General features: G+C 46.9%; 1 protein-coding gene across 5 annotated transcripts in view; it reads right to left on the reverse strand.

Moving 5' to 3' along the window:
• LOC101970259 (fer-1-like protein 4) overlaps positions 1-18,020 on the reverse strand; it is a 46,295-nt gene extending 28,275 nt beyond the window's left edge. Inside the window, exons 1-21 of one of the 5 annotated variants that reach the window (XM_005329885.5) lie at positions 14,860-18,020; positions 14,529-14,584; positions 13,906-13,994; positions 13,709-13,808; positions 12,207-12,298; positions 11,991-12,032; positions 11,535-11,705; positions 10,958-11,018; positions 10,711-10,842; positions 10,384-10,446; positions 10,221-10,305; positions 9,807-9,966; positions 9,510-9,693; positions 9,239-9,425; positions 8,266-8,627; positions 7,866-7,974; positions 7,498-7,675; positions 7,286-7,406; positions 6,736-6,836; positions 5,139-5,226; positions 4,949-5,065 (exon numbers count right to left, since the gene is read on the reverse strand). In XM_005329885.5, the coding sequence (XP_005329942.2) occupies positions 4,949-5,065; positions 5,139-5,226; positions 6,736-6,836; positions 7,286-7,406; positions 7,498-7,675; positions 7,866-7,974; positions 8,266-8,627; positions 9,239-9,425; positions 9,510-9,693; positions 9,807-9,966; positions 10,221-10,305; positions 10,384-10,446; positions 10,711-10,842; positions 10,958-11,018; positions 11,535-11,705; positions 11,991-12,032; positions 12,207-12,298; positions 13,709-13,808; positions 13,906-13,994; positions 14,529-14,584; positions 14,860-14,938 (2,577 nt within the window). In that variant the 5' untranslated portion in view covers positions 14,939-18,020. Of the gene's footprint in view, positions 1-4,948; positions 5,066-5,138; positions 5,227-6,735; positions 6,837-7,285; positions 7,407-7,497; positions 7,676-7,865; positions 7,975-8,265; positions 8,628-9,238; positions 9,445-9,509; positions 9,967-10,220; positions 10,306-10,383; positions 10,447-10,710; positions 10,843-10,957; positions 11,019-11,534; positions 13,322-13,708; positions 13,809-13,905; positions 14,427-14,528; positions 14,585-14,859 lie in introns of those variants that run through there. The other 4 variants (XM_078051677.1, XM_040274024.2, XM_040274023.2 and 1 more) reach the window with 4 other exon arrangements.
• Between the last annotated feature and the right edge of the window lie 166 nt (positions 18,021-18,186).

The following is an 18,186-nucleotide window of genomic DNA, read 5'->3' on the forward strand; positions in this document are numbered from 1 at the left end:
TGGTCCAATGACAAAAACTTGAGGTTTGTAGAAACCCAACATCTATCCCCTAGACATAATGATCAGGAATCACTAGTTCAATGTGTGCTAATTCACTGTTTCCAATGTCTTTATATAACCCTCTATCCACATTGCATCATTCTAGATACAAAATCCTAGAATAGTCAAAAACATAATGAAAAATTAACACAGTGGTTTATCTCTGGCAGTGGGGAGAAAAGACTGGAAGAAAGAAACATTTTAGGATGATAGTAATATTCTATACCTTGATTCTTTTTTTTTTTTTTTTTTTGTGGTGCTGGGAATTGAACCCATGGTCTTGTACATGTGAAGCAAGCCCTCTACCAACTGAGTTATATCCCCAATCCCCCTATACCTTGATTCTTGGTAGGCATTTGTTTTACAGAGTTCTATATATTCACCAAAATTCAGCAAATGTTTAGATAAGATTTGTACATTTTATTGCATGTGTGAAAGGAAAATGCTAAATTTTTAAAAAAATCAGCGGAGGTGTCCACTACCAGTCTGGACAGAGAAAGTTGCACACAAGACTCACTATCATCCTAACAACGAAAACAACCCAAATAAATTGCAAAACTGTCTGTTTAAAACAACAACAACAACAACAAAACATCACAGAGGTGAGGATCCAAAGAAACCTAATGAAATAAATCCAGAAAGTGATGGATTCTTCATAGGTGAAGAGAGATCTACAGATGCTCCCACCTCTGGCAGAGCTGCAGTTATAAAAAGGAATTGGTCATAAATAAGGAGAAACTATACAACTTCTAAGAAATGTTTAATGCTGCATGCCACATGAGAATCCCAAGGACCTAGCCACAAAACAAGACTTATCTATTTACCAACTCCTTCCTAAGGATCTTCACTTAGAGCTAAGGGGAGGTAGGTAAATAGCTGCAATAAGAGATCCTCATTAGGTTTGTTTTTGTTTTTGTAGTTGTAAATGGACAAATGTCTTTATTTTATTTGTTTGTTTTTATGTGGTGCTAAGGTTTGAACTCAGTAACTCACTCTGCCACCAAGCCACTATCTCAGCCCCCACTTAAGGGTTTTTTACAAGTGAAAAGTAACCACCTTTAGAAGAAAATAAGAGGACAGATGAGCTCAAAGGAATCCATCGGTGGTCCTCTAGGATTTCAGCTTTTGTAGTGGAGAGAGAAGCTGGAGATCTGAAAGAACACATTGCCCCAAGGCAAAGCTGGAGAGCCCACTGGAAGCAGGGGAGCATTCTGGACTTTCAGAGCTGAGGGGTGGGGTCCCTTTCAAAGTCAGGGAAGGGAAAACAGGTCTAAAAGGTATCTCCTTAGGTTCAGAGGGAAGGAAACAGAATTAGAAAACAAGAATTTGTCTACAACCCTCAGCCTGTCAGGTGGCCTGTAAAGCAGGGACAAGGGCCCATAATCAGAATGTTGGCAGTTGGGGTGAGAATAGAGACAGATTTGTGGGATCTTGCCAGTTCTCAATTCTAGGCCCAGATGAAAGGAGAGTCCTGTCCTCAAATCATTCGAAGCCAGAGGTGAAGTGAACCCAAACAAGTTCACAGCAAAGCCCAGGTCAAATACAAAGCATGACGCAGGATTCACTCCAGATGCCTGATGTGAGGAGGGGAATGACACTTTCTGGAAATACATATAATTTATTTTAGTCTTTACTGTTCTTTCATACAAAAATACAGACATTATAACTAAAAAGTCACAAGACTGTTGGACATGATGGTGCATGCCTGTAACCCCAGTCATTCGGGAGGCTGAGGCAGGGGGACCTTAAGTCCAAGGCCAACCTGGACAACTGAGCAAAGACTCTGTCTCAAAAACTAAAAGGGACTTGGGATGTCACTCAGTAGTAAAGTGTCCCTGGGATTAACATCTCCCACCAAAAAAACAAAACAAACAAACAAAAAAAAAAAAACATAAGACAGGAAAAGTGAAAAATGTGACTCTTGATTAAGAGAAGAAATAACACATAAGACACATAAGATAACCCAGATGTTGGAATTATTAGACAGGGACATTAAAATAAGTATGATAAAAATTCTAAAAGTTACAGTGGGGAAGTACACAAGAGCTAAAAGATGGGTCATTTCAGCAAACACTTGAAAATTGAAAATAATCAAAATTATCAATCCTTTTTAATATAACAGATATTAAAAAGTTATTTTAAAAATGTAAAGCAATACCATTTTTCTCACTAAGTTTTTTGTTTTGGAGATTATAGCTTTGTTGGGTTTTTGTTTGCTTTTTGTTGTGGTGGTGTTTTTTTGTAGTTGTAGTAGTTGTTGTTATACCAGGGATTGAACTCAGGGTCACTATACCACTGAGCCACATCCCCAGCCCTAATTTGTATTTTACTTAGAGACAGGGTCTCACCGTGGTTGCTTAGTGCCTCATTGTTGCTGAGGCTGGCTTTGAAGTCTTAATTCTCCTGTCTCAGCCTCCCAAGCTGCTGGGATTACAGAAGTGCACTATTGTGTCGGCTCTAGTTTTTTTTTTTAAAGAGAGAGTGAGAGAGGAGAGAGAGAGAGAGGGAGAGAGAGAGAGAGAGAGAGAGAGAATTTTTAATATTTATTTTTTAGTTCTCAGTGGACACAACATCTTTGTTGGTATGTGGTACTGAGGATCGAACCCGGGCCGCACGCATGCCAGGTGAGTGCGCTACCGCTTGAGCCACATCCCCAGCCCCTCTATTTTTATTTTGAGACAAGGTCCTATTAAGTTTCTTAAGGCCTCACTAAAATACTGAGGTTGGCCTTGAACTTCCAATCCTCCTACTTCAGCCTCCTAAATCACTGGGATTCTAGGTTTGTGCCATCATGCCTGGCTATTGTTATTTTTTATGAAAACATGTTATCTATATTAACATGTAATTGATTTGCTCGTGTTATTTAATGAAATAATAACTATTGTTTATTTCTCAGGATTTTTAGCTTTTCCTTTTTATACTTTTTTTTTTTTTTAATTTTATTTACAGACAGGGTCTCACTGAGTTGCTTAGAGCCTTGCTAAATTGCTGAGGCTGGCACTGAATTTACAATCCTCCAGCCCCAGCCTCCTGATCCACTGGGATTACAGGTATGCACCAGCACACCTGGCTTTGTTTTTCCTTTTTAATTCATGTAATGGTAACAAAGTCTACATAAACAAATGCTCTTTGGGAAACCCAATAGTTATTAAAGGCACCAAAGAGTCCTAAGAAGAAAAAGCTTGAGAATCACTGCTCTACAGAAACTCTAGCCCTTGCATACCAGGACATGTGCCAAAATGGTCTTGGAAAACATTGCTGGGGCTGGGATTGTGGCTCAGCGGTAGAGTGCTCGCCTAGCATGGGAAGGACCCAGGTTCCATGCTCAGCACCAAATAAAAATAAAGGCATTGTGTTGTGTCCATCTACACCTAAAAAAAAATAAATATTTTTTTTAAAAAAAATTATTCGTTTTTTATTGTTTAATTATTATTATTTTTATTGTTTATTTATTTTTATGTGGTGCTGAGGATCAAACCCAGTGCTTCACACGTGCTAGGCAAGTGCTCTACCATTGAGCCACAACCCCAGCACCAGGCCTTTTTATTTTTATTTGTTTATTTTGGGTACCAGGGATTGAACTCAGGGGCACTCAACCACTGAGCCACATCCCCAGCCCAACTTTGTATTTTATTTAGAGACAGGGTCTCACTTAGTTGCTTAGCCCCTTGCTAAATTGCTGAGGCTGGCTTTGCCCTCGCAATCCTCCTGCCTCAGCCTCCAGAGCTACTGAGATTATAGGTGTGTGCCACAGCACTCAGGCCCCAGTCCTTTTTTTAATTTTTATTTTTAGACAGAGTCTCATTAAGTTGCTGAGACTGGACTTGAATTTGCAACCCCTCTGCCTCAGCCTCCTGAGTTGCTGGGATTACAGTTGTGTGCCACTGCCCAGCTTGGAAGCATTATTTCTAATGACCAGTAATTAGGAATGATTTGCAAATCCATCAACAATACAATGTATGAATAAATCATAGTATATTCCCAGAAGGAAATATTATACAGCAATGAAACAAATTACAAAATTATACAATATTATGTACAATATTGTATAAAATATATTATATACAATATTATACAGTAATGAGACAAATTACACATCTACATGCAATGATCTGGATAAATCTCACATACATAATATTAAAAAAAACAGCAAAATAATATAAGCTTGAAAAAGAGCAAAACTAAACTATATTATTTCAGGATGCTTATTTATGTCACAAAATACAGGTTTTCACTACAAATTTTTAAAAGCAGAGTAGGGTTGTAGCTCAGTGGTAAAGCATGTGCTTAGTATGAGTGAAGCCCTGGGTTTGATTCTAGCACCAAACAAACAAATAAACAAACAAAACCAATAAAGCAATTTTGCACTAAAATTCAGTATAAATTCTATATACTGTCTCCGTCTTTCCAACACTCTATCTTCCACATGTCCCCCAGTTTTAATTCTGGCCATTTGCACATATATGCATTCTTTCTTATTTGCTAAATCCCAACTTATCCTTTGATGTCTGAAACCAGGATCTAACTGGTTTGGAATCCCGGTTGCTACTTAACCAGCTGTTAAGATTCCCTCTCTAAGCCTGTTTCTGCTCCTTTCAAATGAGGTAAACTCTTCCCAAGGAATAACACAAGATAACATATGCAGATGCTTAGCAGAGAAAATATTCTTCCTTTCCCTTCATACACTGAATTCAGAGTTTCAGACCAGGGAGGTCATGCCCAAGGGAATTTACTCTCAAATCTTCAACCAAAGAGATCTTGAATGCTCCCTGAATCCCTGCTGAACCCTAGAACTTTCTTCCTCACCCTCAGTCATTCCAAAGGAATGACGTGACATCACACCTGCCCAGAGAACTCTGGATGGTCAAAAGGCTTAGGAGGATGGGTGTACAGGGTAGGCAGGCATTACCTCCTGAGCCAGAAAGCGCAGTTTTGCAAGGAGTTTCTTGGCCAATGTCACCTTCTTTTGCATGTTGGCCTGTCTCAGACCACGTAAAAGCCGCAGACCTTGCTTTGACAACAGGTTCTGAAAGGGCAAAAAGAGAGCATGAGTGGAGGGTTCTAGCCAGGTCCCCCTGCCTTCCTTCCCCTGCCCATACCAGGCTGTGCGTCAGCAGTTTCCCTCGGCATCGATCCAGGTTATTGGGCCGGGTCATCGTCCTACGCTCAGTACTGCGGCAAAACTGTCTGCAGGGAGAGGGGACATGCAAACCAGGGGAGTCACAGGAGAGAACATGGGCTCTTGGGGCCAATTCCCTCAGAGCAGGCCTCCCAACCCTCATTCCCTCACAGCCCTCTTAGCCTTGTTCTCCATAAGGTGTCTATATGCATTTGGACCAACCCAAATTCATCAAGGACATGTCGCCTTTCCTTTGAGCCTCACAGCTCCCCAGTATTTAACTATCCACTGAGAAGTACCCTAGCTACTCCAGGTGTCGCCCAACAGCACTGGTATCACCTGCGTACTTGTCAGAACTGCAGAGTCTCAGCCCCACCCCAGAGACTACTGCATCAGGATGTACATGTTTACACCCTGGGGCATTCCTGAGCCCATTTAAGTCAGAGATCACCTGTGGTTTAGTCCCCCCTGGTTGGCTGAAAGGACATAACATGCCTGTTCCCTTACAGATGTGACATGCTCCTTCATCTTTTTTCACGTCACCTTCACTGTGCCCTGCCCTCTTCACCCTTTATAAAATCTCTCAGACTATTTTTCTTTCATTTCCTCCCTTAACACTTATCCTACTTAGCATATTTTTATCTCTTGTTTTCATGTTTATTATCTGTGTTTCTGCTCATACCCCCTACCCTCACCCCAGGGGAATAATACAAGCTTCAGGGATTTTCAAGATCAGAAATGCCTTTTCACTGATATCCCTGTACCTAAACAGTGTCTGGCATGGCAAGTACTATATATATATTTTTTGAGGGGATACTGGGGATTGATCTCAGGGGCACTCGACCACTGAGCCACATCCTCAGCCCTATTTTGTATTTTATTTAGAGGCAGGGTCTCACTGAGTTGCTTAGTGCCTTGCTTTGGCTGAGGCTGGCTTTGAATTCTCAATCCTCCTGTCTCAGACTCCTAAGCTGCTGGGATTACAGGCATGTGCCACCACGCCCAGCAAATACCATAATTATTTATTGAATAATTACACAATTAATTCTTTTGAGAATAGCGCCAGAAACGTTCTTAAGTGCCTGGAATTATGGTTATGGAGTTTATGGAATTTGGGTCAATGAAGGTCAAAGATGGAAGGAACCAGAACATGTTTTATGTGGTTACTGCAAAAAAGATGATATAAGTAAGGACCAGTTGAGGATGCAGGAGAGGAAGTGGCAACAGCAGAGCCAATTCCCCTAGGAGGTGAGAGGAGATAAAATCAAGATCACAGCTAGGATGCTTCCTTCACTTAGCAGGAAGGAGAGAGATGCACAACTAGTCAGGTGGTAGATTAAATGGAAGAAGGTGAGGATTCTGTTTCCTCCATAAAGTAGGAGCCAGGGGAAAAGACCTTATGGAAGGTGGTAGCAGAAGCACCTAAGGACCTGGGCACAACCCAACTCCCCAAATTTCCATCAAACTCCTTGATATTTAAAATTGTCTCCTATAAAATGCAGCTTCAAGTCACGAAGTCTCCCCCACCCTGGAATAGGCCCAGGATCAACAGCTCTAAGGGCTCTCTCTTAGTTCACCTGCTTCCAGCCACCAGTTCCTCCAGAGTCTGCTTGAGCCGTGTGCAGGCACTGAGTCTTGATCTACGCTGCATCTTCTCAACTTCCTGCAGCCCTTGGCTCTGTAGTGCAGTGAGAGGGTCAAAGTCTTGAGGGTCCCAGGTACAGTAACCCCCACTCCCACCTGGAGGCCCCACCCACTTCCACCCCATATCTCCTAACCTGCCTTTCTTTGGCTCCATGGATTCATGGTTCTATTCCTCTAGCACCTTAGTGGTTCCACACCACTGGGGCCTGGCCTCCAGTACTCTATTCCACCCCTTCACCCAGCCCCTTCTTGGGTTCAACTATTCTGAATCCCTGTCCTCCTATAACTTTGATCTCCTGAATTCCCTTCAGTTTACCCAGAAACTGTGTTCTTTGTCCACTACGCTCTGGCCTTGCACCAATAAGGTGCTGGCTCCCTTTTGCTCCACCGATTAGCTTCCCTTGGTTGCTCCCTCAAGGGCCAAAGTGTCCCCAGCATCTGCATAGCCCTGCATCTCTCTTTAAGTGCTGGCCTTGCCCTCACCAGCCTCTCAGCCACTTTGTGCACACAGTTGCTGCTTTGCAGACGCCATGTGTAATCCTCCCAGCGGCTCCACACATGCACACAGGGCTTATGGTGACGCAGGGGCAAGCAGAGGTATGGTCTGGGCCAGACAGAAAGAAACTGAGGCTCCGGGGTGTCCTGAGTACATGATGACCTCCCAACACCCCCCTTAGAGTCATTGGAGCACTCACCCACTGCCGTCCACAGGCTCTGGCCTCAGAGCTGGAGTTCCCACCTCCTCCTCCTCTTCCAGACCGGTCCCCATATCTTCAGACTCCAGGAGAGGCTGAGCCTCCCCCAGGTTGCCCTCAGTTCTCTCCCCAGCCCTGGACCCTCGGCCCAATTGCTCCTCTCGGCGGCCTGCATGACCTAGCCTCAGAGCAGCAAGAGTCAGCAGGCAATGGGTGAAGGGTCAGACCCCTCCCTCAATCAATTCTGCCTCAAGAGAAGTCAAAATCCACCCTTACAGAAAGTCAATAGCCCATTCCAGGAGCATACAGTCTGAAATGAATGACCACCCTCAAAACATGACCCTCAGGGGTTCAGGTAGGCCACACACCAATGGAAATCTCGAAGCTGATGGGCTGCAAGGCCATAGTGGGGTCAATCATGGTGGCTTCAAAGAGCACGCCAAAAAGCAGGAAATCTTCACAGGGCGCCAGGGCATTCTGGGGAAGGGAATCAGGCTGGAGTCAGCCCCTGGCCTCCCAGGGAGCAGCCTGGACTATGCTTGGCCACAATGTTCACAAAAAAACCATTACAACCAAGGTCCAGAAGTCACTGCAGGTGTCCTACACCCCTCTTTGCAGCCTCAACACTTTGGCTCCAAGGGATTGGTCAGTCTCCCTACACCCATTATGGTACAAATCCACCCAGCCCCCAAATTGAAACTCCCCCATGGTGTTCAGTGTCTGGGAATGCATTAAACCTCCAAAGCCGAGAGTGACTCCAGCCCCCACCTCCGGCAGAGGCAGCAACTCCTCCACTTCCACCTCCATAGCACTGGGAATCTCAGGAGATTCTGCACTGGAGCTGGTGTCCACCTGCTGCGGAACCCTGGTTGGGATCTGACCCTGTCTGGCTTTCTTCTTCTTCTTTCCGGTGAGTCGGGACAACCTGGACCCCTGTAAGGTCTGGGGAGGTTCAGGTTCAGCTCTCCCTTCAAACACTTCCATGGACACTGCCACCAGAAGTCGGCCGCGGAACCAAACGCCTTGGCCGACACCTTCATTGAGACTTTGAAGACCATCCCGGACACCCCTGCTAGGGGGCGAGCCATAGAGGGGTATCCAGGCTGGGCCAAAGGTGGGGTTAAACCCGGCTGTAGGGGACAAGAACAGTGTTTTGGAGGAGAGCACGGGCGGGTGGGTACTAGAATAGTCTATACTCCATACCCTTATCTCCTCCAAGTCCGGGGGTGGGAATATGGGCAGGAAAGAGTTCAGCAGTTCTGGAAGAGAACAGCTGCAGACCGCTGTGGAGCATCAGCTGGGTGCAGCTCAAAACCAGCTGGGCTCCCAAAGGCGAAGCGAATCGGTGAAGTTTGGCCTTTAGGGGCCACTAATTGGTAGAGCCAAATACCCCGAGGCAGAGCCGGGACCAGGGTGGGGCTACATGTAATAGGGTGAAGGACTGGGTGAGTGGCTACTTAGGCAGCAGCCGTGTATCAACGAGCGTAAATCCGTAGGGCAGGCGTGGTTACCGGATGCGTGACTGTGGTCAGCTTTTTGTCAAACCGAGGGTGGGGTTTGTGTCGGGTGGGGAGGGGGCGGGCGAAGGGCGGGGCCAGCCTGGCGCAGTTCATTTCGTCGGGTGGACCCGACTCCCTCAGCTGAGCTGGGTCGGGAGGAAGGAGCGACTGCGGCTCTTAGGGACCCAGGCTAGTTGAAGCGGGATCTGGGGCTGACAGGGCCCAGCGCCAGCTGCACTCACCCGCGCGGCCGGGGTGCGAGATCTGCTTTAAGTCCAGCACGTGCGTGGCGAGGGCCGCATCGAGGAGGGGCGCGTCGTCCCGCAGCTGCAGGCGAAGTCCGCGCGTCAGCGGTGGGAACAGCTCCACAAAGTTCAGCTGCTCGTTCCACTCCGGCGCCGCCGCCTCGCTGCGCACCGACGTCTCGCCCTGAAGACCGACGTGAAGACTTGAGAGGGTTGAGCGCGGGATCAGGGCCTGAGTTTCGGCGGAGTGGGCACGCTAGAGACTTACCTGCTGTCCCAAGAAGGACACCCGTACATAGGGGTCCACGAGGACGCGTTGGTCGTGCAGGGCGCGTGCCAGGCTGCCCAGTAGCCCTGGACGCAGTGCTGGAAGGCCCTCGGCGCGGTACACCCGCACGCGGAGCCGCGCCCACGGCCTCTCTGCTCGTATCCCACGCGGCAAGAGCAGGTTCCTGGAGGAGCAGGGAGGTGAGAGGCCGAGGAGCAGAATCTATCCCTTCGCCTCTCCACGCCTCCGAGGCCGCACTCGTTCCGATTCTCTTCTCCCCTCATCACCCCAGCTCACTTGTCGATGTCCGAACTGTGCCCTGGACCTAGGAGTGGCAGTGGAGGAGGCAGGTCTCCGCGTGCCCTCACGGACAAGGTGACCTTAACGAAGCCCTTGGTCCCGGCGCGGGTGTCCTGGGGGTCATGCAGAGGAGCCCATTTTTGATAGAAGTGGCCATCTAGGGCAGAAAGACGGGCGAGGAGTGAGGGGACGCTGGTGGGATGCACCAGGCGATCATAGAGCTGCGACCAGAGCGTTGGACAGTGGCCGGGGTTCCTCTGTGGCTCAGTAGGGAGGAGTGAGAGTGTTTGGAGTGTCAGTCTTCGCAAGAGATGGCTCTCTCAGAAGTTAGTGCACTGGAGTCCATGCGGAGTCACTGCTGAGAGGTCCCTGTCCCTGCAGATCAGTCTCAATAAGCCTAAAGTTCGGTACCTGGCTGGTCGAAGACGATGCCCAGGTCCATCCTGAAGGTGCCTATCCGGGTGGCCATAAAGGGAAGGGACTGCGAATGGAAAACCTGGGGGGAAGTGGTGTTAGTCCCGAAGTTTCAGCATTCCCCTTTCCTGAAGGAAAGCTCTCCCTTCTGTATCCTCACCGTGATCTCCAGCAGCAAGTCTTGAAGGCGAAGCTGGGTCTCATGAAATTCGAACAAGAAGTACTGGATTGAAGTGGGAGTGAGGGAAAGTAAGGAAGGTGAGAGAACATTAGATGTGAAGCGCTCACGCCGGCTTGCCCCAGCCTCTGGTGAAGACAACGCGGTACTTCCACTCTGGACTGAGCCTCTGCACACTTTTTCCCTTGATGAGCCCCGCCCCTCCATATTCTAGACTCCAGCGCACCTAGGCCACAGTGTCCTCTAAAGGTGATTCCTATCTTGGTCCCGCCCACTCTCAGGCTCGCCACTTTCCTTGATCATGCCCACCTCATTGTAAAAGGGGCAATTGGTCCCACGCTGTGTGGCTGTCACACGGCGCTGCTCCCCAACTCGTACGGCCACATAGGGGTTAATGTTTACTCCCACTAGTTTCTGGGCCTCCAGCACGGTGACCCCTACCTAAGAGGTGCAGAAAGGGAGGAGAAGACGCTGGACCTACCAACGTAGGGGAAGGAACGTGCGACCACACAGAATGGGGGTTCCACAGGTTTGGGGCCTGGGAGGAGAGCAGTACCTGGAAGTCCTGGGCTTTGGACATTTGGAAAGGATCCCCACGGGCCAGGCTCTGGGCTCGACTGTAAAGAAGCTTAAAGTCAGCTCTAGTTTCCCCATTCCCTGCCAACACACACACTCACTTGATACTGGAGGTGAGGTCTCCTGTTCCTTATAAACTTTTGGATTCTGAGTCCTTTGGGGCTTGTCTTGCCTTACCTACGCCTCAAGCAAGCCTACACTTAGAATTTGACCCATTCCTGAACTCCTGAATCAATTTATTTGTTCAAACAAAAATTTATTGAGCACCTACTATATGCCAACACTATTCTAAGCACTGGGACACTGCAGTGAGCCAGAGTTAAAACTTGCTCTTTACCTTTCATCACTTATCATTGTGTGAGCCAGTGTAACCAATCTTGACCTTGGAAGTGGCAGTGTCTATGCCTATGAGTGACCCTTGACCACAGGATATCTACCCTTCACCCATACCCTGGGACCGTGTTTGTGAGGGTGGATGGGTGTGGGTCCACATGTGTGAATGGTGAGACTGACTCATTGGCAGGGTATAGGAGCAGGTGCATGTGGGTACAAGTTACCTCTTGAGGGGGCTGAATACGACCCCAGAAAGCTCCACATCAGGCTCATCCTCCAGGTCCAGCTCCAGCTCCAGATCCAGCTCATTCTCATCATCATCTTGCGGACCTAGGCTTCGAGCTAGCCTGCGGCCCAGAGCTACTGCCCGTCGCTCCAGCCGGGCCTCCCCAGGCCTAATAGGAAAGCCCTCAAGAGATATGCCTGGGACTTGTTACCCATATCTGGGCATTCCTTGATTTTGTTGACTTTAGGACTGACCCTTAGACTGACCCCACTGATCTCAGCGCAGACTCCTAACCCTGAGAGCTTTCTAATTCCCAAATTGACTCTTGATTCTGGAACAGATCTCTGACCTTGGAATTGATTCAGTCCTGATACCTTCAGGACTAACCCCATGTCACTGGCTCCTAACCCCAAGACCAACCCCAGTGATCCCAGATCATCCCCCATATACTTACTCCAGCTCCTGGAAGCCCACATTGGGGATGATCAACTCTGAGCTGGGAGGAGGAAAAATGAGGGGAGTGAGGGAGGGCCAGGCCCAAAGACAGAGCGGCAAGAGTCATAGTAACTGGCTATAACTCTATGGATCCGGAGTGAAAACTTCTCCCTTTCCAGGTCCTGCCTGGACTGGGACCACCTGGGCTGGAATCACCAGGCTTTGCTTAGTTTACCTATCCCTGATGAGTGCCCCAAAGTCCTCCTCTGCCCAGGCTCCAGCAGCGCCCTCTGGAGGCTGATACTTCAGGTCAAGCTCCACCTGGATCTGAAAACATATACAGTGTAGTACTCCTCAAACTGTCCTAAGCCTGAGAGGCCCAAGGACAATGCTTTTTTCTCCATCTGTAAACACAGACCCTCCTGGCCTGCAACTAAGGTGACTTGTGGATACTTTCTAATTATTAATAATGTTGATTATTCACAACTTTGCTAAGAATGTAATGAGCAAGCTATTTATTGAGGAGGTCAAATACAGCTCCAAAATCTCCTACTGCTTTTGCAAATCCCTTACTGTGATCTTCTCAGTTCTGCATGGCCTGGTCCTTGCCGTCCACTCCAGCTCCTTCTCATTGCGGGTTCTGCTCTTCTCTGCTCTCTAGCTATGCTCCCCCAGGATACTGGACTTTAGTATATTTGGGTTCTTCTGCCTGGAATATTCTTCCTTCATGCTTCATACCTATAATAGTTGAGCTCCAAGCTTAAGCATTACTTTCTCAAGGAAATTTTTCTGACCTCAAAGTAGATCTCATATCCTTGTTATGTACTCTCCCAGCTCCCTAACTGCATTCAGTTGCAATTTCACACTTATTTGTGTGGATATTTGTTTAATGTTAGGCAAGAGAGCTCCAACAGGGTAATTCCATGTCTGGTTTTACTGACTACTGAATCCTTATAACTCAGCACCACACTTGGCTTTTAAGAGCTTTATCAATGACTATAGAGTGAATGAAAAACAACACTTGCTTTAAATCCACATAATGTAAATGAAGAAAACAGCTTAGAAATGTTAAATAACTTGTCCAAGTTTTCAAATGAGAAGCTGTCAGATGGGAGATTTCAAGCCAGAACTACTTCTAGGCAATATGAAATTCTGTGAAACACCAGGAAAATTCATTGCATGTCTGTGATTTCAGCAGCTCAGAAGGCTAAGGCAGAAGGGTTGCCAGTTCAAAGCCAGCCTCAGTAACTGACCAAGGCACTAAGCAAATCAGTGAGACCCTGTCACTAAATAAAATATAGAAAATGCTTGGGATATGGTTCAGTAGTTAAGCGCCTTTGGGTTCAATTCCTGGTACCAAAATGAAAGGAAGGAAGGAAGGAAGGAAGGAAGGAAGGAAGGAAGGAAGGAAGGGAGGGAGGGAAAAGAAAAGAAAAGAAAAAAAGAGAAAATTCAGCCAGGTGTTCAACTTTGATTCTTATAAGAAGTGAGTCTACTCCAGGATCAAAGAGCAACAGAAAACTTATCCCCCCTTTTGCCACAACCTAGGGCCTCAGAGCTGAACCTGGTTCTGGCCCACATCATACTCAGACAGGGACTGCAATGAAAGGAGCCCTAGCAGTGGTAGGGGTTGATACCACGGTGTCTGGGTCTTGAGTTTCCCTGGGTTAAATGGAATCCTCTATCTAGAGGGGGTCTCCAGTTTGGAGGTGGCAGACTGGTGCTGATGGGACTCACAGGGGTCACTCGCAGGTTTTCATCCACTAGGGCCTCCCGTAGCACCAAACGCCCAGCACTCTGTAGCTGTTGCAGGGAGATCACCAGGGTCCCCAGAGGCCTAGGGGAGTAGCACGGGATAGAAGAGTATCCCAGGGAAATGTCAGTAAGTCAATCCCAGCCTCTCCTGCATCCCTGGCTCCCCCAGGCCTACTCACCTGGAGCTGAACACACGGCTGCAGTTGACTACCTGCACCGACAGATTTTCCCCAGTGAGTGGAGCTCCATAATGGGGCCAGCGGAATAGCTGGGGATAGGAAGAAGCTTGTAACACCCATTGCTGGGCTGGCCCTTATTCCTAATCCACCCCTATTCCCAACCCTGAAATTGAAGCCAACCCAGCAATCAGTATTCATTTTATTTATTAAACCTGGAGCTAACCCTAGGACTGGTCTTCCAAACCTGAAATGATCCTTCCAACCAGGGACTGACTACAAACAAGGGCTAATCTAGAGCTAACTATCAGTCAAGAAATAATGCCCTCCAGTCTTAGAACTGACTTATTCCAAGTAGGTCTGATTTTTTTTTTCAAGTTTTCGGTGGACAAAGCATCTTCATTTTACTTTTATGTGGTGCTAAGGATGGAACCCAGAGCCCCACGCATGCCAGGCGAGCACACTACTGCTTGAGCCACATCCCTAGCCCAGGGGTCTGATTTCTTAAGTCTGTTTCTGACCCCACTTCCCAAGACTACATCTCCCCAATCCCCGTAATGAGGCCAGGATGGACCTGGAAAGGAATCAGCCCAGCTTTTACCCATCCAGGAGCCATCCATACTGACCTCACCGACATCGGCTTCTTGACCACAGCGAATTTTCCTTGTTTTCTGGGTAAAACCTGCTCAGGATTGAAACTAGTCATTTATTAGCCCTTACACACATAAAAAAGTCATTAGCCTCTTCCACCCTTGGTCCAGTGTCCATTCCCCACTAGACTCACATTTAAAGGAAAATAGCGGTTGGGTGAGGGAAAAAAGCAGAAGGTCAGAGGTGGTAGGCTGGGGAGAAAGGAGACAAACTGTAGAGATGGCCAGGAATTGGGTTAGAGGTCTGGGAAATAGAGGGTTAGAAGTCCAGTTCCAAGAATTCTTACAGTATCCTTGCAAGCCTCACCCCGAAAGCTGAGCTTCACTTGTCGGTCATGGGTGCCTGGCAGCCCTGTTAGTCTCCTCACACACACAGTCAGAGCCATGGTCCCTGTGCCACTGGCTTACCCTTTGCCTGACTGTCCACCCCAATCACTTCTGACTCACTGGACTCACCCAGCAGGTTCAGCAATCCCTGCCCTTTAGTCAAACACTCAGGCAGCAGGCCTGGGAGTCATGGGTGGAGAGGGAGGGATAATGGAGAGGTGGGGGTAAGGTCCCTGTGGTCAGCTCAGTCCTTCCTGCCTTCATCAGCTACAAATTGGTCAGTGCTTCATACTTCATCCCATCCTCATGGGATGAGAGCTGAGACAGGATAGGAGTGGAGAGGATAGGGCCCAAATCTAGTCCTTGCTAGCCTATGAAGCTGCAAGGGCATAGACCTCATGCTGTTTCTTGTTCATCTTTGTGTTCTCAGAATCAGTTTTCATTTTATTTATTTTTCCTAACTCAGAATATGATACACAGTAGACCCTTAATGGCCCACCACCATGCCTAGTCACTTACTTTGCCTGGGTAAAAGGATGGAATAATAATAGAATCCCCTAGTTTTACGGAATACATTATTAGCTTGAGCATAGTAGTTGTTTCATATTTTTTGTTTTGTTTTATTTTTGGTACTAGGTATTGAATTCAGGGGCATGTGGCCACTGAGCCACATCCCCAGCCCTAATTTGTATTTTATTTAGAGACAGGGCCTCACTGAGTTGCTTAGTGCCTTTCCATCACTGAGGCTGGCTTTGAACTCATGATCCTCCTGTCTCAGCCTCCTGAACTGCTGGGATTACAGGCATGCGACAATGTGCCCAGCTCCATATGCTTCTTAACCAGAAGCAAACGGTCCTTAACTTGGGGTCCTAGGATTCCAGTGGTATCATACATGGGCCCCAAGGAGTCAGCAAACCTTTAAAATAGTCCGTAATTTTTTAAAAATTTAATACAGGGTCTCACTAAGTTGCTGAGAGCTTCATTAAGTTGTTGAGGCTGGCCTTGAACTTGTAATCCTCCTGCCTAAGCCTCCTGAGTCACTGGGACTACAGGCATGTGCCACCATACATATTGTAAAAAATTTTAACTTACCACTGTAAAATATGAAGTATTTATGCTTTTCTCTGGGCATAAAATTCCTAGCTTGGGATAATGACTTTTAATAGGTGTTCAATAATTATGCTCAATGAAGGAATAAATATATCTCACAGTCTGAACCCAAAATAGGTGACAAAAACTGTGTGTTGAATGTATTGGGGATTGAACCCAAGAGTGCTTTACCACTAAGTTACATTATCAGTCCCTTTTTTGTGGTGATTGTTGAAGATCTTGCTAAATTGATGGAGGCTGACCTCAAACTTGCAATCCTTCTGCCTTAGTCTCTTAAATCACTGAGATTATAATGGCCCACCACCATGCCTAGTCACTTACTCTATTTACTATACTCCTACATGCAGGACTTGTTCTATATCCTGGAGGATGGACAGAAGGGATTCAGCCACAGAGAGGTGAGTCAGATGTGTTGTCTGTCTCCCAGGAGCTTCATGGGCTCCATTGATAAAATGGCCTAGAAATACCATCATATGGCAGTTTCCATCACAATAGGAAAGGGTCAGGTGTGGGGATCTCCGAAGAAGGAGGGCAGTTGGGCTTCCCAGAGGAGGGAGCTTTGAGTATAGGAGTTGGGAGCAGAGATAGGCATCTAAGCAGTTGAGAGGAATGCAGGATGCTTTGTAGGGCACACGATTTGCTCAGTTTGACCTGAATACAAGGAATTCAGGGCAGCAGCAGTAGATAAGAGTAGACCATCAGAGGAACTAGGTCTTGCTGTATGGCTTTAAGCTACCTATGATTCCTTCTTGTGCTTTAGCATTCCCATCTCAATAGGGGTTGGAAAGCCCTGTTCTGCTTTTTGCCCCAGTTATTAGGAATTCAACTGAGTTTGGGAATCTATACAATATAAGACAAGGGGAATGGACTATTCTCTTTCTAAGCAAGGACCAGGTTAGACCTCAAGGTCCTCAGATGTTGGGGGTTTCACTTGCCCTTTTGATAAACAAAGGACATTGGTACCAAAAGAGTTCACAAATATCAAGTAAGTGGGGGAGAAAGGGGACTAGATTTGGACAGAATTTTTAGTTTGCAGTGCCTTGGTCTTCCTCTTTTTCTGTCCTGAGCTCTGTGGTATCTAATCAAGCAATTCACTGATGTCACTTCTCTGGAGCCTGGCACAAGCACCTCCCCTTGGGCTAGAACACATCTTAAAAGGCTGTCCCTGGGCCTCCACCCCTCTAAGAACTGCCACTTTCACTACCTAACATTCTAAGGAAGGAATGGTATGTAATAGGCTGGAGGGCAGGATATTGGAATCAGTCACATATTCTGTGGTCTCAGGGATGTCCTTCCCCCTTCTGGATATTTTTGTGTAATTTGTGCTGGATGTTTTCAAAGCGTGGACCCTAACCAGGATTACATATGTGGTTGTTAAAATGCATATTTCTGTGCCCACCCCAGAAATGCAGTGGTATAATCCCAAGGCATGCCTGGGAACCTGAATTTCTATAAGCTGCTCTAGTGCTCTGTTGCATAGCAGGAGTTTGGGAACTTCTGGTGTCTTGGAAGTGACCATCTGTGATTCCTCATTTTCTTTCTTTTTTAATATTTATTTTTTTAGTTGTAGTTGGACGCAATACCTTTATTTCACTTATTTATTTTTATGTGGTGCTGAGGATGGAACCCGGGGTCTCGCATGTGCGAGGCGAGCGCCCTACCGCTGAGCCACAACCTCAGCCCCCTCATTTTCTTATCCATAGTTCAGTGTGGGGTTTGAGTGTGGGTATAGTGATTGGTGGGTGCGCAATTCCCACCCGACAGACCTCTGGGAACATGGGCCTGGTTGGGGAGGAACCCACAGATCCTGAGGTCAGAGACTTCTGTATTGATAACTAGAACGAGGAGAGAGTTGAAGGCTTGCAGAGCAAAATGTTTATTTAGAAGTGCCCTGGATGATGCTCTGATCCTTCTTAATGTTTATTCCTTGGCAAATATTTGAGCACCTACTACAGGCTAGGCTATCTAAGTACTTACTGCAAGATACGCAGTGGGGGGAAAAATCCCCACCCTCAAAAAGTTTACCTTCTAGTGGGCCTGCCAGGCAATAATGTAATAAATAAGTAAAACATTTAGCATGTTAGTGTCAAATGAGAAAAACAGCAGGGAAGGAAGATAGAAATTACGCTGAGCGCCATTCTGCGTGTTCTGGAAAAAGATGTGATGTCAAACATCAGAAAGAGTAAGAGATTGCAAT

This window comes from Ictidomys tridecemlineatus, chromosome 5 (genome assembly GCF_052094955.1).
Source record: "Ictidomys tridecemlineatus isolate mIctTri1 chromosome 5, mIctTri1.hap1, whole genome shotgun sequence".
In the NCBI taxonomy this organism is placed as follows: Eukaryota; Metazoa; Chordata; class Mammalia; order Rodentia; family Sciuridae; genus Ictidomys; species Ictidomys tridecemlineatus.